Raw genomic sequence first — 23718 nt, forward strand, 5'->3', positions numbered from 1 at the left:
GACCACTTGGATTTCCTCTAGCAAGGACAAGGAGCGTTTGTGCCTGACATTTTTTTGTTGAAACTCAACAAGCACCATCTTTGTCCTTCTAAGCTCCCCTCTGTCCCATAAGGGCTGAAAGCCTGACAACTACATTCCCAGACTCCTAGGGCAGTAGTGTTTTTGGTCCTATCTGTCACTGAGAGATGCTCTTGCAATCCCTGGAAGATGGAGGGAAAAGCCATTTTTCCCTATCAGGAGCTACAAGCAAGTGTGTGGGCACTAGCAGAAAGCAGACTCAGGGCTCCGTGTCATTCTCCTAGGCTTCACCCCCATCGGTGCTGCAGGCAGCGGAGATCATCGGTGGCGATCTGACACCCTGCTGATGCCTTCACTTCAGACCTCCTGAAATTCAGCAACAACATCCTTGACTTCGTTCCCTCACTCTCACGGTGATTCTGGTTTTCTAATCCTCTACCCTCTTACACTGAATTCCCCGCTGATGAAATACTTTGAGTACTGACTGAACGTGATAGGTATGTTTCAGTAATAAACACCATTCCGCCCCAAACCCTGAATAGTACAACAAAATACAGGTCATTTCTTGTTCAGGTTATAAGCTGAGTGGTTTCTATCTTGTAGCTATATCATCTGAAACACACCTCCTTCAAGATCCCAGTGGAAGAGAAGAAGAAAGAAACAGGAAACATACACACTCTCTTAACTCCCTGGACCAAAGGTGGCACCGTACTTATGTTTACACTCTGTTACCAAGAATTGGTCCTCTGGCCTCAATTACATTGCAAGAGTGAGGACATTATGATCTTCCCAGGGGCCCAGGAAGAGAGAGCATTTGGTGAAGACATTGCATTGCATCTGCCACAACAGGCTTCTATTTTTCTGACTAAACTCGCCTATAATAGTTCGTACTAGATATGGTGTCCTGTAACAAAACACTAAAATGTGTGGCATTGACTCTGTGGTCAGGTTGCCAGAAGCAGATATGTTCGTCTGCACGGCTGGAGAGCCATTACATGCAGTGGAAAAATACTTGGCAAAACTGCTGCTTTTAGTAACTTGGAAGTCAGACCACATGACTCTTAAGCTTGTAGGTGAAAAATAGCGTGTGTTGGTTGTTATTGGCTGCTTTGGTTACCATAATAGAAGAAGAAGAAGATATCAGGAAATAATGAACTCGTTGGCGGTGGGGGGGGTTGTGTTTTGTTTTGTTTTGTTTTGTTTTCTTTAGCAAAGGTGAGAAGAAACAGTAACTACTAGAGCTCCCTTCTGGTATCGATTTCTAGATTCCTCAAGGTAAATAACACTTGCTGAGAAAAACAAACAATCCCCAACAGCTCAGGGACTAAACAAATGAACATGTATCTGTCACTCACAAAAAATCTCATGAGCATGTTCCTGGTTGGGCAGCTTCTTCTGGGCTGCCCTTCTCCAAGCAGTGATTTGGGAATCCACATTCCTTCCATGCTCTACATCTTCTAGGCATGGATGACATCAAGGCATCATCTAGCCAGAAGATGGACAGAGAAAGAACAGAGAAGCTAGCTACCTGTGTCTTAACTGAGCCCCAAAGGGATACATCTCTCTTCATTACAGTTCATATTCCGCTGATAGGAACCAGTCCCCTGGTCCCATATCACCGCAAGGGAGGCCGGGAAATGTAGTCTTCTCCGAGAATTTGCATCCCAGGAGCACCACCGCTGGGCAGAAGGGGAGGACATATCTTCATTGGCCAGCTAGGCATCTCTGTTGGGGGACTGTGATGTTCCTTTCTTTCTTTGCTGCTGTATCCTTTCTTTCCCCCACATTCATAATATAGCTTTGTGCTCCTTCTAACTCCTCTTCCCTGTCCCTTTTGACAAGTACTTTCTCTCTTGTGTCTTTTGTTTGCTTTTCCTTTCCCCTCTTATTTTACTGTTAAAGATAATGAATCCGCAGCATTCTACTCTCTGAGAAATTTCTAAGCATGAGGTCAGGAGAAAAAGATGGAGCTGTCATCTTGTCCGAATTGAGAAAGGAAGTCATCCCTGTGCCGTTTCTCCTGACTCAAGTCCCATCTTATTCTCACTGTGGGAAGTGACAGGCCTGCAGAAAGGGGCAGTCAGAAAGATCTAACAGAGCAAACAAAATTATCTGCGAGGTTGGTGATGCTTTTCCTACTTCCTTGTTCCATGTTCTTTGGTGGTATTTTTTTTTTCAGGGTCCGTGCTAGCTTTGGGATGAAATTTTCAAGTGTTCATTTTTTTCTCTTTATTCAGTTATTAATAGAGACTACCTTTCATTGCTGGATGAAAATGACAAATGTGATCCAGACGGTTTCAACTATTTGATAGTTGTTTGATAGGAGTTTGATATTTGATATCAACTATTTGATAGGAGTTTCCTTCACTCACGGATGCAACTTTTTTTTTTTTTAAGATTTTATTTATTTATTTTGACAGAGATCACAAGCAGGCAGAGAGGCAGGCAGAGAGAGAGAGGTGGAAGCAGGCACCCTGCTGAGCAGAGAGCCCGACTCGGCGCTCGATCCCAGGATCCTGGGACCATGACCTGAGCCAAAAGCAGAGGCTTTAACCCACTGAGCCACCCAGGCGCCCCACAGATGCAACTTTTATCCATTTTCAGTTTGAAGGCAAAAAATAAGCATTTTTTGAAAATGTGAAATTTAAATATTTATGACGTGCTAATGCCAGATTCCTCCATGAAAGGTGACCAGCCCAGGTCACTAGGGCTCCCTCACAGCCTACCTGACTCTACACTTTATTTGGTGGGGGTGGGGGTGGGGGGTGGGGGGGGTTGTGCTTAGGACAGAAAACTAAGGCCAAAGTTCCTATTCCAATAGTTCCCGTGCTTTGGAATCATCCCCAGTGTAGTGAGGATTGGCCTGCTCAGAAATTCGAGTTTTCTAACTTTAATTGGAATCCATGTCCAGCAAGACCCGATTCTCTCAATTCTGTGTCATTATGCAGCAAAGAGTCCCAGGAAAGTCACGGCCTCTCAGCATCTTTCTATTTCTGTGTGTGCTCTCCTCTCTGGTGAGGTAGCTGACATGAAGCGAGAGCCCTGGAGCCCTGACAAGTTCCTCGAGGCCCTTTTGAGTATAAGAGTGCTATATTTGTGGCAGCAAAAATAATAACAAGACCAACATGCTTTACATCCTTGCCAGATATTGTGCAAGCCCTGTGATATTTAATCCTCTCACAAATGTTACAGAAACAGGTATGAGGATTATCGTCCCTATTTTACAGATGGAGAAACTGAGGCTTGAAGAAATGAAGTCACTCTTGAGGAGCTATTGTTATTGATTTTTCCTTCAGGAACTTCAGCTTGATTCTGTTTGACTGCTGATCCACTCGACTACTAGTCTAATTCCATAAAAGGAACCCAAAGAGTTGGAATAAGGACAATGGGAGGAGGGCAGGTCGAGCCTCAGAAAATAAGGGGTAAAAATGCAAATGTCCACAGAAATTAATCATAACAATAATAACTACCAACATTTCTTGAACACTTGCTACATGCCAAGCACTGCTCTAAATCTTTTATATGGGTTGGGGCGCCTGGGTGGCTCAGTGGGTTAAGCCTCTGCCTTCCGCTCAGGTCATGATTTCCGGGTCCTGGGATTGAGCCCTGCATCGGGCTCTCTGCTCAGCGGGGAGCCTGCCTCCCCCTCTCTCTCTGCCTGTCTCTCTACCTACTTGTGATCTCTCTCTCTTTGTGTCAAATAAATAAAATCTTAAAAAAAAAATCTTTTACATGGGTTAACTAATCCACGGAATCTTCACAACAACACTTAGAGATGAATGTTATTTATTCCCATCATCCTAATTCTTTTTTTTTTCCCCAAAACTAAAGTGCAGGGGAATTAAGTTTCAGGATCACACAACCAGCAATTAGCAAGATGTAGAGGACTTGAAATAAGAACATCAAGAACCTATTTGTCCTCCATGGAGATAAGAATGGGCAGACTGGAAAGATAGCTCTGGAAAGTTCTTCAGCATTGCTCACCTTCTGTGACTCACTCACGCAGTCTGAACCATCCCTCAGGCAAAGCAGATCCAAGGCTCTGGTGCAACCTCTTTCCTCCATCTGAACAGAGGAAGTTTTGGATGATGGCTGTGTGTCCTCAGAACATCCCTCATCCCTCCCTCACCAGACCACGAGGGTTCCAGTGCCAAGGAGCTCTTCTGTCCTATTGAAAGCAAAGAATGGTTGCCTGTGAAATAAGTACAAAGAGCAAGCAAATTTAGTCAGTTTATGCAAAACACAAAATGGCATCTGCCATCTGGAAAAATACACCAAAGCCGTAAGCCGTCAAGCCCCTTTCAAGACTTTGGCATATAAAATCAACATTTTTTTTTTTTAACGTCTGAAAGGTCCATGTGAACTCCCAGTTTCATTAAATATAATTCCCTCTTCCCCATTCCTACCACTGGCCTGCCGCTCCCCCAGTACACACTCCCCCCAGTTGAAATATACGCACATATGTACATATTCACCCCTTCTCAGAGGCACAAAGATCACTGGGAGGGACTCCTTGACAACAGAGAGCTTTCAAAGAGAACATTTTTTTAAAAATCACTCATAATTACCTTCTTCTTTTACATTTAAAGTGATTTAAACAAATACACTCGCTTTGGTATTGCGTACATCTATGTACCTGGAAGCTAGTTTTTCACTGACATTCCAGCGGCCCCAGAATTGTGGGTTGATGCTGCTGCTGTCTTCACAACCACAAATTCCTGCTCTTGCCTCCACCTGCGCTCATTTCAAGGCCTTCCAGCCCGCTGAGATCAAGGAGGGCGGTGCTCAGGCTTCGCCTGGGTTTCAGGCAGGGTGAGCGGGGCATCCAGGCAGAAATGCGTCCATCACACGGGCATGGAAAGAAGATGCTGTCCGCGCTTACTTCAGAGTTATGGTTACCAGGGCAGGAGCTGAGACCTGGAAAATCACCAGTGAGGTGTAGGGGGGAAGCAGATCACAGCACATGGACTGAGAAGGGACGGAATCATGGCTGAGGATGAAGTTAAATATGGGTTTGGATTTAAGGAGCCTGGAGCATGGTCAGAAAGAGCCAGTTAGGGGCACCTGGGTGGCTCAGTGGGTTGAGCCTCTGCCTTGGGCTCAGGTCATAATCTCAGGGTCCTGGGATCAAGCCCCGCATCAGGGCAGGGGGGGGAGGTCTCTGCTCAGCAGGGAGCCTGCTTCCCCCCCACCCACCTGCCTCTCTGCCTACTTGTGATATCTGTAAAATAAATAAATAAAATCTTTAAAAAAAGAAAAGAAAGAAAGAAAGAAAGAGCTGGTAAGACAAGATCACTGACCAGCGCTTATGAGATGGTAACTAGAGGCAGGACGTGATTCCCATGGGGCAGCCGCTTCTCACCCGTGAGATCACTGGCACAGCAGCTCTCTGAGGCAGGTCCTTTACGTCTGAGAAGACTGGGATCCAGGGAAGTAGGGTCACACCGCTGGTGGCAGGCTCTACATTTAAAGATGGGTGGTCCGATTTCAGAGTCCATCCTATCCCCACCCCGTTTTGGGGGCCTAGCCTGTACGTATAGCCCAAACAGGAAAGATACATATCCCGGACTATGAATTTTCTCCTGGTTGTCAAATGACAGGCAACGTTTACTTCACATACTGCTCTGTATTTCTCTATTCTCTACGATAAAAATATTTCAAAGATTACTGGGACAAGAAGCTAAAGCGTGCCTCATGTGAGGGAAAGAAGCTAAAATTTGGTTAATGAAGAAAACTTGTGTTCTCAGGGACAGAGGAGCCTATGAGGCCGGAAGCTGGCTCGAGGGTCTGAGTGGCAGCCAGGACTGGTCCCGGGGCTGTTGGGATCAGATTTCATCGCTGTCTGTGACCGGGATACACCTTTTATCTGCAACCGTTCAGCTCTTCCTAGGCCGATGCCCTTCCAAGGCCAAGGGTGATTCCCAAGGTTGGACCTTTGAGGGGAGGAGAAGGGTGCTGGGGTGCGGGGGGTGGGGTGGGGTGGGCAGGGGTGATGAGCTGGGAGCAGTTTGCATCTCCAGGGCTGACCTGATCAGATTCTGCCCCTCTTTCCTTAGTACCATTCCATCATGTGTGTTTGGTGCCCCCCACTGAGTCAGGGTCATCCCCCACCCTGACTCAGAAGGGCCCAGTGACAGGTTACTTTTTAGTTGCAACAAAATTAGGGAGACACAGTGAAGTCTCCTAAAAGCTGGTGTTTTATGCATAACCTGCTTTAACAGAAAGAGGCATGGCTGGGAGTCTGCCAGAACTCACTTAAAACCCTAGCTCTGCTACTTATCAGCTGTGTGACCATGGACAATTTATTTAACCAGTCCTCAGTTTCCTCATCTGTAAAATGCAAGATGCTAGTTAGAAGGACTGGATTGGCTCAATATATTACAAAAATAATAATAATTATTATTTATTCTCATACTACACTATTAATAATATTACTATATATTATTAATAGCACATACTATTAATAATAACAATTATTATTAATAATTAAATTACTATACTATTCCACTGTATTATTACTATCATCAGCGACAGTGATAACATCAGATTCCCTTACAGTACAAGACCCGCTCCTGCCACTTCTGGGACGTTGCCAAGTTGCTACAGAAATGATGTGACAATGGACTCCAATATATTATTGAAATGACATTCTCCAACTCCAGGGGCTGAGGAGCTGGTTGCCACCACAGAACCCCCTTTAGGCCAGTCTTTTGAGTGTCACTTACACCAGTTTGGAAGTAATCTGCTTGCTCGCCCTTCCAGCAAAGGATGTCATGATCAGCTAATGGAAAGTGACAAGAAGGGATATAATGAATGAGAGGGAGTTAAAGTTTGGGATAAAAAAAAAAAAGAGCCTTGTTCTTTTGGGGAATGCACAATGCTAAGCATACCATGTTAAATCGTGCGTGTCAAATAATGGACTAATTAAGAATCTTCATCCAGTTTTTTTTTTCACATCTCATTTTTGTTGTCCTTTCGTAGATGTATTTTCAAATTAGCTCTTAGCTCTTTAAATAAGTACAAAGGGGAAAGCAAAAAAAAAAAAACAAAAAAAAACAAAAAAAAAAAACTTGTCCATCAAAGAAGCCAAAGATAAATGAAAAAGGAAATGCACCAGAAATGGAGATGAGGGCTTTGCAGGATACGTTGGGAAGTTTTATAATCATAGCAGCAACTTCTTAAATAATGGAATTTAATAACATATAATAAACTATGATCTAGTAGAACTCTGATTCAATCCCACTAATTGTTTGAGCCAGCGAAATGAAGGCAAAGTTTATCATGCCAACACGCTGCTAATGCCACTGAACACCGCGGGGGACAGACAATTGTTCCCAGCTGCCTACCTCCTCTCACCCAGAGGGCACATGGTCGCTGCCCTCCGAACACCAGGCTGAATCCCCAACTTTCAATGGCAATCCTAGTTCTAGGACTTTAAAGTCACAGAATGTAATTTTTGCAATCAACAAACTATTGTATTAAGCTGAGAACGGAGGGATAACTAGATACAAAGCCTCCAATTAGGTTATAAAAAATAATAACCAAATGCTTTCACGCTAATGCCAAAAAGTACAAAAACCTATAATAAATCTAATTGAGCACATGATCATAAGCACTGTTTTTCTACCGACATAGTTCTGCTATATTAAGGTATACTCCAAATAGAGAAACACTTTTTTTTTCATTTTTACTGAAAAGGGTGCGCTTTTTTTTCTTTTTAATTCAGATCATTTTACCAATATCAAATAATGGGAAGGTGTAACGAAGGAAAATGATTTTTCTCTGTCAGTACTCATTGATTATGTTTAAGCATAAAAATGAAGAAAGGAATTGCAGCAATTACCTGGATAATTCAGATCTCCCCCAAAAGATTAGAGGTCTCTAATAAAAACATATTGGTTTTGCCTGAATTACTCAGATAATAGCCTTAGTTTTCACTTTATAAGTGTGGACCAGGCTATTGACGAAAAATCTTCTGTAATCATTTAAAAGGTTTTGTTTTTTTTTCAGGTTTTTCTGACAATTCAGAGTATGATTTCTTTGTACCTAAACTTGAATGTACCTCAAAAATACAGTCTAAAATTCTACAGAACGTTTTGCAAAGCAGCTATTTAAATTACTACGAAAAAAAAAAAAGACAACAAATGTGCAAAATAGGTATTCCCTTCCCTTTCCCAAAGAGGTCCATGAAATCTTGGTGACTTTTGGGGGCAAAAAGGGGAGTGAAATACCTCTGTAAACTGAGAATCTAAAAACAGGAAAATTAGTCTTGTGCCGCGGCTGTGAGCAGCTAATAAAGAAAACATCGTTAGAAGAGATTAAGGTTCAAATCAAGGTCAGAAAAGAGACTGGTTGAGGGAAAATGCCATGTCCCAGTGCGTAGCCGTTTAAGTGAGACAGTTTCCCCCTGAATCAGTCTTAGGTTGAAAAATTACACTGTTGGGGTTAATAAAGAGGCTGGGCATTTGTTTGGACTGAAACTTCAATTAAAATGTTATTTGGGGCAGCCAGAGCTAATGTCTTGCTTAGAGGTAAACTGAACCGCCTTTTAAGAGGTTGGAGGAAAAAAAAAAAAAAAAAGCAGCAGAAGAAGAAAAAAGACCACCTAATCTGTCAAAGACCCTGAATAACTGGCAGGAAGAATTGTGTTTGCTGGACCTGTGCCCAACTCAGCAGTGAGCATTCTTAAGGGTTTTGTGACATCATCTGGGGCAGCTGAGGTTTTCGGAGTTTGTGATTGTTGCGCTAGGTCAGGAATCTGCCGTTCAGCTGAGCCTTCTTTGAGACAAAGAAAAATATCTGGGTGGTATAATATGCCAAGGTTTGGGCTTGGTGTTTTTGTTTTTGGTTTTGGTTTTTAATGCCCCAAAAGAGGTGGGACCAAGAATTCCGGGTCTTAGTCTCATGATTCTAGCCCAGGAACAAAAATTATTGAATACAGTTCATTGAATTTCTCCGTCCATACCAATTTGCCCACAGTTCAACAAAACCACCAAAGTTTGCTCTCATTTCACTTCTTTAGGGTAAGTGAAAATCCGCCCTGAATAAGCTCCTCTCCTCTATATTCACTCCACCGAGATTCACTACACATGTTTGCTCTGGCCAGCATCAGGCATACCTTGGTCAACAAAGCAGACACGTTTTCTAGCCTTTATGAGGCTTAGAGCTTGAGGGAAGGGAGCGCAGTCAATACGTAGAAAGATAAGTAAATATATAATTACAAACTGGTGAGCTTAAAGGAAACAGTGCGAAGCTGGGAATAGAGTCTTTTCTTTCCAATCTTTCTCCCCCGTCAAAGCCCTGAGCAGTAACTACCAGAAGACCTCTGGTTAGAGCACGGGGTGGTTGGGGAGCTAGTTAATGGTAGATAGAAACTATGTGATTCTCTGTTGGGGAGTCTGGGATCTGGTTGTGGAGATAAACAGTGTGATACACAGAGAGAAAGGGGTGGGACAAACGAAAACAGTGGGGACTGGACCCAAAATGAACTTAGAGAATGGACTTTGGGTTTTTTTCTGTCAAAAGAGTGATACAAACAAAGCAATGGGCTCCTTTATATAAAGGTGCAGAACCAGAAAGGGTCCCGGGGCAGGGAAAGACACTGCTTTATATGGGAGAAGTGGAGCCAGGTGACCGCACCATAGCAAAGGTGTGCTAGGGTCCACAGAAGAGAACGGGAACCATCCCGATCATGCACTTCCTTTCTGCTGTGCAATTTTTTTTTTTTTAAACCAAGACAAGAGAATGGACCCAATTAGTCTGACTCTCAAGTCACACTGAGACCCAAGGTCCAGTTCTTTCCAAAGTAGAGAAAAAAAAACTGTGAGAGCATGAATTCCCCACCCCCACCCCCATTCCACCCAAATTAAAACAAAATAAAGCTAAGGGAATAGGTTTGGTCTTCAGAATAGTCTTTAAGACAGGGTTGGTTGAAAGAAAAGTGGCAGGCCTTGCCTTAAGCCTGAGCCCCACGGCAGCATCGTGCAAAATGGGAAGATAACGCTGTGAAAGGAAAATGCCAAAAATGAGATCATTGCAATGGGAACAAGGGAACCAGCAAGCTGAGAAGTAACACACCATCATGAGTGCCACGTCTGTCCAAGTTGTGGCAAAATCTGCCAAGCCCAGATTGACTTCATTAGTCACTTAGACGCACAGAGATCACAGAAAAAAAAAATCACCCTCCTCCTCTCTGAGAAATAGTTGATCATTGGCATAAATAGAAACCGATTAGAACATCAATTCTTCAAAGCCTAAACATTTCATTCACCAACCAGTTGCTATTTTGCCCGTGGCAATTAAGAAAGAACATGTGCAATGTTACCACCCCAAAGGTGTGATTATAGTCAACTTCCACAGGGAGTTAGGTTTGACATGGATTCCTAACAAAAGCAGGGTGAACGAGCAAGAAGACATCGTCCCAGACACAGTCAGGGAACTTGGAGAGAAGCAAGCATGGCTCTATTAGCCTTCTTCAGCCCTTCACTCCTTCCGGTCTACTGGAACCAACCTGATTTTCATTTAGCAATTCTTTGTCAGGTACTTTCTAGATGCCGGACATTGTGTTGGGCATTGGGAATTCTGCACTGAACAGGACAGCCAGAAGCTTGCCCTCTTATCCTTCCCAACTTACCTTCAGCTTAACTATTTTCCAGAGTTTTCATCACAGCCTGACACCATACCCCATCTGTAGGCACCTCTCACTCACTGCCTCGGCTCATGAGCTCCACGAACAGAGACTCTGTCTTTCTGTGTGGCATTCCCGACATTGAGGCCACATCAAGGGCTCAAAGAATATTTGTTGGATGAATTAAGGTTACGTTGTAATAATTTATTGCAATTATGGTGAGTAGAATAAAAGAAAACTCTAGCTGATATGAGCCTGTATCATTCAAGTGTCTAACCTAGGAAATGAGGGAGGCCCTTCCTGAGCAAATACTTTGAAGTGGGCCCCTAAGGTGGGGAGTCCGTCCGGAGGAAGGGTTGGGGAGACCTTGTGCGCACGCGCATGGGCAGCCGCCTGTATAAGGGCGCTGGCGGGCAGGGAAGTAGCAGGAGTAAGGCCAGGGACGCGGAGACGCGAAGAGGACGGGCAGTTCCAGGAGTTGAGGCTGGAGCCCAGGACAGGAGCCAGATTATGCAGAGTCTTGTCAGGCACATTCAGGATTTTGGACTTTATCCTAAGAGCAGTGCGAAGAGTTTTAGGCAGTGACATGATCACAATTCCCAATTCATGAATCTCTTTAATAAGCACAAAAGCAAGCATTTAAATCTGAGCCCTCTGAAACTGACTGGGCATAAGAAACAACTGGAATTTTCAGCATGCTTAGAAGAGGGAAGTATGAAGACCTAGTCATGTCTACTGGGTGTATACCAGAGGTGCCACATTATAACAGGCCACAGCTAACAGATGGGGGTCTTGATTTGGTTTGTTTTGGCTTTTAAGGGACTGTAATCTAGCTACAGAAAGCCAGTGAGCACCCAAGAAAACTAAAGGAAACTAAGGAACCACACAAGAACAAGTCTGCCTGTCCTTTGCCTGTGTTGAGGCCACCACAGCCACATCTGGCCCTTCCTTGTCTGGCAGGACAAAGGTTGGCTCCTCTTCCTCCTCCAGGCATCCCCTGGGGCCTCTGAACCCCGCAGCAAGAGCCCACGTCCAGGTCGCAAAGCACAGAAGCAGTGTGTCTCCTCAGTGACACGCACGCGCTGCCTGCCATCCCATCCCTCCCTCCATCATCATGGTGTCTCACCTGGGACCCAGCGCCAGGACGTGACACACCCAATTGGTGCCCAATAAATATTTGTTGGATTAATATTAGAGTGCGTTGTGACATCATTTCCTTATAGCTCTGCCGCAAACGTTTATGGAGTGCCTACTTTGTGCACAGTGTTGAAGCTTTTCACGCATTCTCATTTAATCTCCACAACAATCTCATAAAGCAAGTATTATTACGCCCAGTTGGCAGACAAGGAAACTAAGGCTAAGAGAGGTATGGCGACTTGCTTAAGATTTCTCTCATGGTGTAACGGGGAACACACTTCTGTTCCTCTCCTCAGCCCGTGGTCTGATTAATTAACTGGGCTTATGCTCACCTTCTCCCTGAAGGCTTCCTTGATACTCCCAGCTTCCCTGAAGCTAAGCTTCGGGGCTCCTAAAGTGTTTCGTGTCAACATGTATTCATAACTCTCTGACCTAATGTCTTCCCAGCCACCCTGTGACTGCCTCAGATCGGTCTTACGTATCATTATCATCAATGCTGAGCACGGTGTTTGGCACAGGATGTGGCGGTAAATTAATATTTGTTCAAGAATAAATGGATGGATGAATAAACCCAAAGGCGATCTCATATAAATTCTAAATTCGCCCTTTAAGAAGCTCATTAAGAAAATACATTATACACACATCCTAACAGATAAATTGAAGAATGAGCATTCATGTTGACAAAAATTCAACACCACCTATACTTTCCTCTGCTTCCACCCACCACAGTGGTCCTTTACGAACTGGTTTCTCTGGTAAATTGAAAATCTGGTTTATTTTCAAAATTAGAGATGCCAATATTGTGCCATGACATAAAGAGAGAAAAGGGAATCATGAAGACATGTGTATGACTACACAGGAGTCATGGGTCCACGCACAAGCTGAGAGGACACGTGGTGGAGGAGCAAACAGCAAAGGGAATTATTCACTGCCCCCTGATTTTTCCCTCAGAAGTATAGAAAGAGCTGTATTTCATTTAAAAAGGAAGAAGAGAGATATTGCTTTTTTTTTTTTTTTTTTAATTTGACAGATCACAAGTAGGCAGAGAGGCAGGCAGAGAGAGACAGGAGGAGGCAGGCTCCCTGCTGAGCAGAGAGCCCGATGCGGGACTCGATCCCAGGACCCTGAGATCATGACCTGAGCCGAAGGCAGAGAGGCTTTAACCACTGAGCCACCTAGGCGCCCGAGATATTGCTTTTTAAACTTGGAATATACACTGTAGAAATACTTCACATACAAAAGCTGAACTATTCCCAACCAATCACAACTCAGAAGTTGGAATCTCTGCGACGAGATTGCTACACTAGAAACAACATGTTTATTAGCTCATAAAAGACATGTCACCGAACAATTCATAATAGGGGGTCTGAGGGAAATAACTCACCCATTGTGAAGTCAATGTTCAAATCAATATCCCTTGGGGAGAAAAATATTGCTCATTGATGGAGATTGATTTTTCTTTTTCTTAAGAAATTCTCGAGGGGTAAACAACATTTTTGTTCACAGTGAATGTAACTCAACATGCCGATGTCAAGGTCTATGTCTCCCTATCTTCATTAATATGATACGCAAAAATTATTAGTGTAATTATAAATGCCTTTCCACCTGTTGAAAAATAGACTCCAGTTTCATTCTTTAAAATCTCATTTTAATATCCAAGCAACATGACCACACAGCAACTTGATTTATGTCCTCTGCTTCACTTAACAGCATTCTTACAGGCAAGATAATACTTTACCATATTATAAAACAATCAAAAGTTAACAGAAACCCCAAGAAAACTGGGTCCTAGATTTGTTTACCTACAAATTTAGTGACTAGTTTTGAAAAAAAAAATCTGTTTTTCTTCTTACCTTTCCCATTCCCACTTGTACCCCCAAATGATCACAGCAACATTGAATCTAGCCATTTACTAACTGCCTTCATGAGAGCAAGAAATTTTAATAGGCAAACAGAAAAAAGGCTGGGTCTAACTGGTTTTATATTTAACATGTTGCTTCAAGATGATGAGTCTTGGGGGTGCCTGGGTGGCTCAGTGGGTTAAGCCTCTGTCTTCAGCAGGTCCTGGGATCAAGCCCCACATTGGGCTCTCTGCTAAGCGGAAAGCCTGCTTCCCTTTCTCTCTCTGCCTGTCTCTCTGCCTACTTGTGATCTCTGTCTGTCAAATAAATAAATAAAATCTTAAAAAAAAAAAAAAGATGAATCTCATAAGCTTATTTATAAGGCTGTAGTTTGCTTATGTTTTTTTAAATTCATAGATTGCCCTCTTGGGCCAAATGTGTGACCAAAAGAAAGCTTGCCTTCTACCCTTTTGAAACTCAGAAGTTGCATAAGAAAGGACAGATGGATGGTTTGGGGAAAAAAGAAATGTCATTCAATTAATGTTTGTTGAAAAGGGTGTCACAGATCATTGGCAGAATTTCCACTCATTGGCAACTCCCCCAAGCAGCCAACGATTAATTGAGCACCCAGACTACTGAGTTCTATTAGGAGAGGAGAATGATGTGTTGGTGATGACAGAGGCTGAGCCGGGGAACCAACAGAAGTGTAAATGGATGAACCATCTTTGACAATGTAGGAATAACATCACTGATACCTTAGTAGCCAAACATTCAGTTTTTGTTATTTTTGGGATGGAGATGGATTCATTATCAAGCCACATTCTTATACCCCACCCCCCCTCACCATGTTTAAAAGAACAGATTTCTTAAATGGCTTGAATAGACAAAATTAGGAGAAAACTTCAAGGACTGGCACCCAGTCATAACCTACAGCTTAACTTTAGGAAAAATTCAAACCACACTTAATACACTGATTTTTTCTCATCTAATAGTGTAACTAAAAGTGTATCATAACACACTAGATGTTGTATAGAACAAAGCAAAGCAAAACAAAAAAATGAAATTAAAAACCATTTACGGGGGTGCCTGGGTAGTTCAGTGGGTTAAGGCCTCTGCTTTCAGCTCAGGTCATGATCAGGCTTTCTGCTCAGCAGGGACCCTGCGTCCACCCGCACCCCACCCCCGGCCCCCGCCTGCCTCTTTGCCTACTTGTGATCTCTGTCTGTCGAATAAATAAATAAAAGCTTAAAAAAAAAACCATTTACGACTTAAGCCTCTCCTAAAAATCTGTGTCTGTCGGAAGTGAAAAGAACATGATCTACCAGAAAGACAAAAATCGATATTTATTAGTCTTTTCATCGTCTACTTATTTAAAACTCGAAAATTATTTTCATGCTTTGGTAGGGCTATCTGGTTGCTGATCACTTCAGAAGCGTTTCTGCTTTTATCACAAATTGAAGAGATGTGGACATTGAGAAACTAAGAATAGAAATACCTACAGACACTGGAAATAAACTACAAAAATGAGCAAATTACTATGATGAGCAAAGCAGGGAAGAAAAGATATGGTCCTCTAGGAAAACTGGGGTAGCCACGAGCAGATCACATCTGGGATTTGCTTCAAACTGACCTGGAACCAGAATGGATCTCCAGACTGTTTTATGCACAACACAGAAGGAGCACTGTGGCCTGTGCTTGAGATCCTGGTGGAGAGATGGGGGGAGTGAAAAGTGAAATCTGCAGAAATTAACCAAAAGATTTCTCCGGCAGGTCCAGGCATAACTTTACCCCTCTTGATGTGATCCATGAGCGGGGTCTGTCAAAAGCTTCCACCTAACCCCTCCCACTGAAGCAGGGTTCTGAAGGTGTCAGCAGGATTTGGTTGACTGGACCATTAATGGAGCTTCGGTTAATTATTGACTGATTAAGGATTGCCCTTATCTTTCCATCGGGACCTGGCTCAAGACTTAACGGTAAGCAATTTAGAGCCAGTGCGCCCTTACCCGCTTACCCACGTGTTTTTGTATGTTTGTTGTTGTTTCTTTCTTAATTCTCCTTTGGGTCACTTTTGCTTGTTTTTCCCCATAAATCACATTCAGATCAGAATGGCCAGTCCTTACAGTGCTTGGGAGTCTTGGAAAGGACTGGAAACGAGAGGGCTTGGGTCTAAGTCCAGGGACCAAAGCCCTGAGAACTGCTGCCTTTTATTTTATTATTATTATTATTTATTTATTTTTTTTGCAAGACTTTGCTTATTGGGACAGGTTTCCCCATGAAGCCTCTGGGAGAAAAGCAAGGCCTTTTTGTCTCTAAAATGCTGGGATGCTCAGGTCCTGGATGAGGATCAGCCCCCCAGCCTGCAAGGCGGCCTGTCCTCTCTGCTGAAGGCCTCTTGGCAAAGCCAGGGGATCAGCCCAGGCAGCTCGGGCCCAGCTGCCCCAGATAAGAGGTGGCCCGTGTTAATGCACAGACTTCCTCTGCACCTCAGCAGGGCCTTCCTTTTCCAAACAGTCTCCCTTTAATGTTGGCGAATGTTGTTTTTCCATTGACTCAACATCTCGCCTCTGGTGGTAAGCCAGTGGGGAAAGTTGGAGCGGGGGAGGGAGGAGGAAGGTGGGAGAGAGCCATGCCAAAGCAAGAAAGAGAGGGCCGGTCAGCCACATTTCCAAACATGCTAAACACCTGCTTTGGAAAGGCAGAGACCGAGCCTAAAATTCTTGCTTCCTTTCGATTGAGATCAGCCTTTTGTTCCCCATCTGGGATGGGCCCTGGATACCCTCCTCCCCAGGACACTGCCCCCTCGAGCAGCAGTTACTTCGATGTGGAAACCACGGTGAAGGATTCACAACTTTCCTCTATGAATCCTACAGTCTTATCTGTTTGATTCGATCTCTCGAATAAGAGAGTTATTGGGGTGTGTTGAAAAGGGAAAAGAAGTCCTAAGAAAGGGAGAAAGCGAGCAGGTGAGGGAAGAAAGTTAGAAAAGAGCAGAGAAAAGGAAAGAAAAAGAAAGAAAAAAATCAGAAGCCTGGAAATGAAAGGCAAACGAGAGAGGATACAAGGTTAAAACAAGAACTAGAGGAGAAAGTGGAGAGGGGGAGGACGGTTGAAAAATAAAATCTTCGAAATGAGAGTGTTGCCCCGGAAGCCTGCATTTTCCACCCACAAGACTGACCTACCCTGGGCTGGGGATGGTGGGCAGTCCCCCTCAGGGGCTTCTCTGGGCCCCTGGAGGTCAAAGGGCATCTTCAAAACCAAATCTTGATTAGAGCAAGCTAAATGTTTTGACTTGAAGGAGACACGAAGGATTAAAAAGCAAAATAGAGCAGCGTGGGTAAGAAAGAAACAGGAAAAGAAAGAAAATTAAAAAAAAAAAAACCTCACGGGAGACACAAAGGGAATGATAGAAAACACTTCTGAATCAGCTAGTCATCTACTAACAAGCTGCAAAGATTTCCAATGACAAGTTGTCACATTAGTTTAGTGAAACTGAAGCAGTACTTATCCCCTTTCCTGTGCTTAATCTCTCCCTGCGTGCCACAAAAACATGCTACCACGTTTAATAGGATTAGTTTCGTTCACTTTCTCCCCCCACCCCTTTTATTTTTTACAATTCTATTTTCAGCAATACAGGGATCCTTGAATTCATCGACTTCCTGCAGTGCAAGGCAAAACCTGGCATGCATGGTTTTTACCCTTTTAAAGACTCTATTTGAATCTGAAGAATGTCATTTGACTATTTTGTACCTTTTCTCCCCACTGAATTACTTGCTGCTCATGGAAATCTCCATAGCTTAGAGGGTGGGGGAGGGGGCGTTGATGGTAAAAGGGTCGAGATGTGGAACTGGGGCTAGAAAAAGCTGACAAAGCCCAGTCTTGCTGAGGTTATGTGCCCTGGGAGAAACTGTTCCAGCTCTGACCGCAGGCAAACCTGGGTGCTAATTCTGACTGCAAATTGCCGACTTTGTGGCCTTGAGCAAGTGGTGAAAACTTCCCCAGCCTCAGTCTATTCATCCGTACAGTGGGGATAATTCTTAGCAGGGCCCTTGAGAGAACTACACTTAATATACTTTGTTTCTTCCCTTCTAAGTTTCACTTTTTCTTACTGTATTATGTTCCTGAAATCAGTGTGTCTTACAATCCCTGGTACATTTCAGGTCATCGTGTTTTATTTTTTCTCTCAAAGGCCATCTTTAAATTGAGAGTGTGTCTCACCATCGACGGGATTTTAGAATTTAAAAATGGCAGTATGGTGTAGAGACTCTGGCCCAGTTATAACACTGGAAGTGCTCTAGAAATGCTGAATTATCCATCATTGCTTATTACAACGTCTATTTGCCTCTTTCTGAATTCTCACTCAAACACCATGGGATACAGAGAGGAGGAGGTGTGGACACTTTTGCCCCTCATCCAGAATCTTCTAGACTCGTGCTCCTAAATTTCAGAAACCGAACTGATTCAAACATAGAACTATCCACCCATGTGGATTAACACCCCAAACCCCAAACTCTGCTCCCCCAACTGCCGTCCTTAGCAAGGCGTTGTGAACATCAGCTGTCTGTTGAATTGTGTTATTCCATTTTCTCGGACCTGGGGTGGGGGGAGCAACACTAGGCCTATAGTAGGAATGGAGGCCCAGGAAGGGAGGTCCTGCTGGGGGCAAAGGGCTGTGCCTACAGAGGGAAAAGGGAGCAGGGAGCAGGGTTCCCCCCCACTGTGCACCTGCCAGCTGCCACACCCCCAAGGGGAGGCCCCAGGGTGCAGTACCCGGCCTGAGTCAGCCTTGAAGCAGGGTCCCAGGGCTTCCCTGGCAAGCCAGCCAGGGGGTTCCTAAGTTTCAGTGGACTAGTGAGGGCCTGAGGAAGCCTAGTCGCTGTACCTTTCATCCTCCCTTGAGCAAAGGTCACACTTGGCCTCCAGACCTTTTCTGCTGCCTCCCCTTCAGCCCTCCAGACACACTTCCATGCACCATTCAGGCCTCAGTGAGCCGCCTTGCAGGGGAACTGGTGCTCCTTGCCTCTTTCCAGTCTCAGGCTCCCCCCACTCCCACCGGCTGCTCTCTCCCCTTAACTCCACTCCCTTGAACCCCAGGACCTCTCCAACTTGGGCTCTGCAGTGCATACACCTACCTTCTCTCCTCACCCCCGACCACCCCCCTCCCACCCTCTTTCCCCCACCCACCCCTCCAAACTCTGCCCATCACCCAACACTATACCCCCTCAGCCTCTGCCCCTTGCCCCCTCCTCCCCCCACCTCTCCACCAGGATCTCAAGTACAGGCCAAAGGACTCCTTCTACCCAGGGAGTAAGAAGTCAGTGTCACCTGCCTCCCTGCAGCTTGGCCCCAGATGTGTGTTTCTCTGTGGTTGTCTTGAGGTTCTTTGTTTTGTCCCCTAGAGTCACAGCCATTTCCCTGAGGCCCAGAGAGCACGAATCTTCCACATTTGCCCAGAGATATCCACAAACCTTAGGAAGACAGGCATCTAGGGGTGATGCTTGAACTCCCTGTCATTCAGAGAGTGCCTCCTCCCAACCCCTGGGGTCATTCACTAGGGACTGGGCCCACAGATGCCCCAAGCTGGCCATCTGTCCCTTATCCCAGCCCAGGAAACACCCTGATTACTTATCTCAAGCTTTTGGAGGGTACCGGCAAATACCTTTTTGGGGATGTATAATTAGCTACTCACAGCCTTCTCCAGTTCTAAAACTGTCACCCTTCTTGATGTTTCTCTGCTCATTCAGCCCATTCCCCTTCTCTGGCTTTCTTCCTCTCACACTACTGCAGAAACACAGCCTGGGCTGACATCTTCCCGCCTATCTTTCTTTGCCTTCTTGCAGCAATCTTTGGCTGGGTCCCCTCGTAAGGATGTTGGGATGTGCTTGTGTTCATTGGTTTGAAAATAATTTCAGGAAGGGTTGTAGTTTACCTTACACAGATTTGGGGGAATTGTTCATCAGACATGTAAAAACATACCATAGATGATACACATTTGTCTTTTTTTTACCTAGGATTGTTGACCTTTTTTTCCTTCTTGTTGTTCCCTTCTTGAAGAGAACTTTTTGTCTTGTGGTTTCATTGGTCTGATGGGCAGCTTCCGTAGGAAACATCTGCTATCTATAAAGCAGGGAAAGTGAGAGGAGCAGACTTCAGATCACTGAATGATTCCTGTCTGCCAGGATGGACAGGTCTAAGTCCAAGAGCAGAGAGCCTAGCTTCCAAACATGTACTAATTCTACTGTTTATGCCCTAAAAGGTGAGAGGTGTACACAGATATGGCTCAAAGTTGCAGCTAAGCATATGCTAAAATGTGCCTATGTGTACCTATCAAATGACCCTCCAGTTAGCTTCATCAAAATATTGGGGGGGCGGGTTCTGTATAAAAGGAGAATAGATCAGTGAGATCAGTGCATGTGTGCAGAGCACACACTTGTAGAGAAAATAGGTTCCCTTAGCACCAGTCATATGCTGAACAATTTTACTCTCTATAACTCTGTAAGCTGTATATTATCCCCACTTAACAGATGAAAAGAACTGAGGCTCAGATAGATTAAGTAACACACCTAAGGTTGCAGAATCAGTAATTGAGCAGTAATTGGAAACACAGCATGACCCCCCAGATGCCCAGGTCCTCCCACTGATTGCCTAGCCGGGATGGGCCCAGAAATCTTTGTTTTTTGAAAAGCTCCCTTGGTGATTCTTGATTACTTTCTACTCTTCGGAACCGCTGCTCCACATCAAACCAACCCGCTATCCCTGTCACCGGTCTTGCCTCTGAGCAGCCATCTCCACGTTGGATAAAACATTTAAAACATATTTAAATAGCAATTTTGAAAAACTCTGCAGCATATGGATTTTCCTTTTGATCTTAAAATGATGACAAACAGACACTTAGATACTTCATAAAAGAAATATCACCAGAAAAATTAAGAGAAATCTGGCTTTCAACTTTGTCTTGCTCTAATTTAAACAAAATGCAACTTTCCAGAGTTTCTCTCTCTCTTCCCCCAAATAAATCCAAACTGGGAGCTTCCTTCTCTGTGCCTGGCCTACACCTATCTATCTCTACCCGTTCCTGCATAGAGGCCCAGTAAGATGGACAGGAAGGATAACTTAAATCCTATGACCCCAAATCCCCCAAAACCACCCAAAATCGAGCACCTCCTGGGAATTCACACCCTGGAGTCGAAAGACCAAAGAAAAAAGCTGGAGTAACGGCCAGATATCCTTAGATGAATTGACAAAAGAAAGGGAGTGGACAGGAGGGGAGGTTTCCATCCCTTCAAAAACCCCCACCCCTCCTTGGGTCCCCGGAGAGGCCCCCCTGGCCCAGGTGGAGCGCGTCCCCGGGTCTGGGCGCGCCGCCGCCGGAACAGCCCCCGCAGCAACAGGCGGGGGGCGGGCGGCGGGCGGCGCGGGGGTTGGGCCGCGGGGCAGCTCCGGCCCGGCTGCGTCCGACGGTCCCTGCCCCGCGCGGCGCGGGGAGCAGGTGGCTGCCCTCTGCGCCCGGCGTGCGCCCAGCGCGGGCCAGTCGAGCAGGGTTCCGGCCCCGCGGCGGCCCCGGAGGAGGCGAGAGCCGCGGGGACCCGGCGGGGCGAGCGGGACCCCCGAGGGCCCGAGCCGGCCGGAGGGGCGTGCCCTCTGCTCGGAGCGCCCGGCCGCCGCCGCAGCATCTCGCGCTCGCGGACCCCGGGCCGAGAGGCCGCGACACCTCGCGCGGGGCCGCGGCGAGGAAGGAAGGGCCGGGAGGGAGGAGGAGACCGGGAGGAAGCCGCCGGCAGGGCAGCCCCGCTCCCGCGGGGGCCCAGGAGAGGCGACTCCCAGGCTTCCCTCCCAACCCGAAACTTTTCCAACCCACGCAGGCGTGTTCCTCACGGGTTTCGGCGGCCGGAGGCGCCGTCAGGGAGAGGCTCGGCACACACACGCGTCCCCCGACACGCGGGCGGAGGTACACAGGCACACCGGGAGGGACCGGGCCGCGGGGGAGGCGGCGGGGGCCGCGAAGGCAGCGGGCGGCCGCACAGCCTGAAGGGACTCCCCGCGCGCGACCGGCGGCGCCTGAAACCCTGCAGAAGCTCGGGAGCGTCGCGGTGCCCGGCGGCTCCGCGTAACTTTGCCCACTGCGCCCCCGCGTGCAGAGGCGTCCCCTCGCACTCACACCCTCACCCCACCCCGCTCCCCCTCGGCTGCGGCCCCGAGCCTGCCTTTGTATTTCAGGGACTGGGAAAGACCTGCTAATCTGAGCCAAAGAAGGAGGGGTGTAAATTGCGAACATTCCACTCCCTGGTCCCCCCAGGTCCCGAGGGAGAGCGTCCGGGTCTCCCCGAAAGCGTCCCCTCCGCTTCCCTCTGCCCTTGGGTCTCCAGCTTCGTTACTGCTGTGGACTGAAGAAGGTAAAGCACAACCCGATCGATGCGAATAGTTTTTCTGGAAGCACGACCTCCCCAAATCCTGGCCCCCAAAGATCCGGGCGGGGTTGGAGAAAGGCACGTTATTTCGGGGGAGGGGGGCAACAGCACCCCTCGGGAGGCGCGCACGCGGCCTGGAGGACGCCTTGCCGGGCTCCGCGCGGCCGGGCGGAGTGGCTGGATTATGTAAGTAACAGCCCTCCATGTGCTCACCACCATCTGTTAATATCTTGATATTGGAAAGTTCGGTGCCTGAGGCAAAGCCAGGGTTGGCGGCGCAGAGCTCCAAGCCTACTCTTTTCTACTCCCGGGCAGGGAATGTACCTCCCTTCGATTGTTTTCGCCCACTTCCCCAAAATCAAGTTAGTAGTGTGCCCCTTCCCTCACGGACAACCAGCCCCACAGGTGTGTGTGTGTGTGTGTGTGTGTGTGTGTGGACGAAGGGTGCTTTTCTTGGAGGTCACTTGATTGTAATGAATCCTTTCGATGAATTTATATTTTTATGACAATTCTAGTTTCCTTTAGGCATTGTGGTGGACCCCTATTTGGAATGGAAGCTTTATTACTTAAAAAAAAAAAAATTACTTTTTCCGCCTGCACTCCGGCCCCCTAATTCTTATAAGGGTTATATTTCAACTTCTTTGGAGCACTTGGCCTCTGTTTACTTTGAAAGCTGTTGGTTAAACAAACATCACTGGGGAGGCTTCAAGCAGTGGGATTCCCAAGAGAGAAACGCCGCAGCTGCTACTTGCTACTGATCTTGTGGCATTTCTACCCCCCCCCCCCCCCCAATTCAGAACAGATCCAGGTTGGGCTTGGAGTCACACTGGGCACAGGGGATAGAGGGGGGTGGGGGATGAGAGAATGGCGGTCAGTCTGCCCTTCGACAGCCGGAAGCAGGCCGGCCTGCACCCTGGACTTGGTTTTTCTTTCTTTTTCTTCTCCTCTTCAGGGTGGTGGCGGTGGTGGCCGTGGCGGTGGAGAGTGGATGGTTTTGTGTGTGTTTGTGTGTCCAGGTAGGGATCCTCAGCATCTTTCTCTCGAAATCCACGCTCACACTGGCCTCTATGCTGGATCCAGTTGAAATTCCCAGAATTGATTTGTTTAAGATCTGATGACGGTCCTTTGTAAGGTTTTGAATTTCTTATGTGCCATCTTCCCTCCTTCCTTCATCTAAGGGCTTTAAGAAAGACAGGTGGAGGGGGGCGGAAATACACTGAAGAAACGTCGAAGCAAAGTGTGTTTAACCCAGAACCAGATGCATTAAGTGGTAACTGCAAGAGTTTGACCCAGAACTCACTGCAGATCCCCTTCCCATAAATAAGTAAATGCAGTCTGCATGGATGAGGTTTGTTGGAAGACCGGTCAGAACTTGTGTTAACTTTTAAGGTATTGCGGTTGTGTTGCCAATGGGCGGAGGAAGGGGTTGACCCTAGGCTTGGCCCCTGATTGCAGAGATGGAGCCAATATCTAGGCGACTTCTCGGCTCCGACCTGACCGATCGCTTCTCCCCTATCAGAAAACAAACCGGGAGTCGCCGGAGATAGGGGGCTCGGGCCTCACGCCTTGCTCTTGGGCGGCCCAAGACCTGAGAGCGCGCCGCAGCTTGGGCAAGAGAGGCTGCCAGGAGCCCGGCCTGTACGTCGCCCCGACGGTAGGGGACAGGACAGGGCTCCGCGTACGTAGCTCA

The 23718-nt window shown here is 46.3% G+C and overlaps 1 protein-coding gene across 1 annotated transcript; it reads left to right on the plus strand.

The window, feature by feature from the left end:
• Positions 1–11026: 11026 nt before the first annotated feature.
• LOC125085550 (translation initiation factor IF-2-like) lies at positions 11027–22458 on the plus strand. The gene is made up of 3 exons (XM_047704037.1): positions 11027–11226; positions 20954–21568; positions 21917–22458. The coding sequence occupies exons 1-3, from the start codon at positions 11027–11029 to the stop codon at positions 22260–22262; spliced, it is 1161 nt and encodes a 386-aa protein (XP_047559993.1). The 3' UTR covers positions 22263–22458.
• Positions 22459–23718: the final 1260 nt, after the last annotated feature.

This window comes from Lutra lutra, chromosome 15 (assembly GCF_902655055.1).
Source record: "Lutra lutra chromosome 15, mLutLut1.2, whole genome shotgun sequence".
Taxonomy (NCBI): Eukaryota; Metazoa; Chordata; class Mammalia; order Carnivora; family Mustelidae; genus Lutra; species Lutra lutra.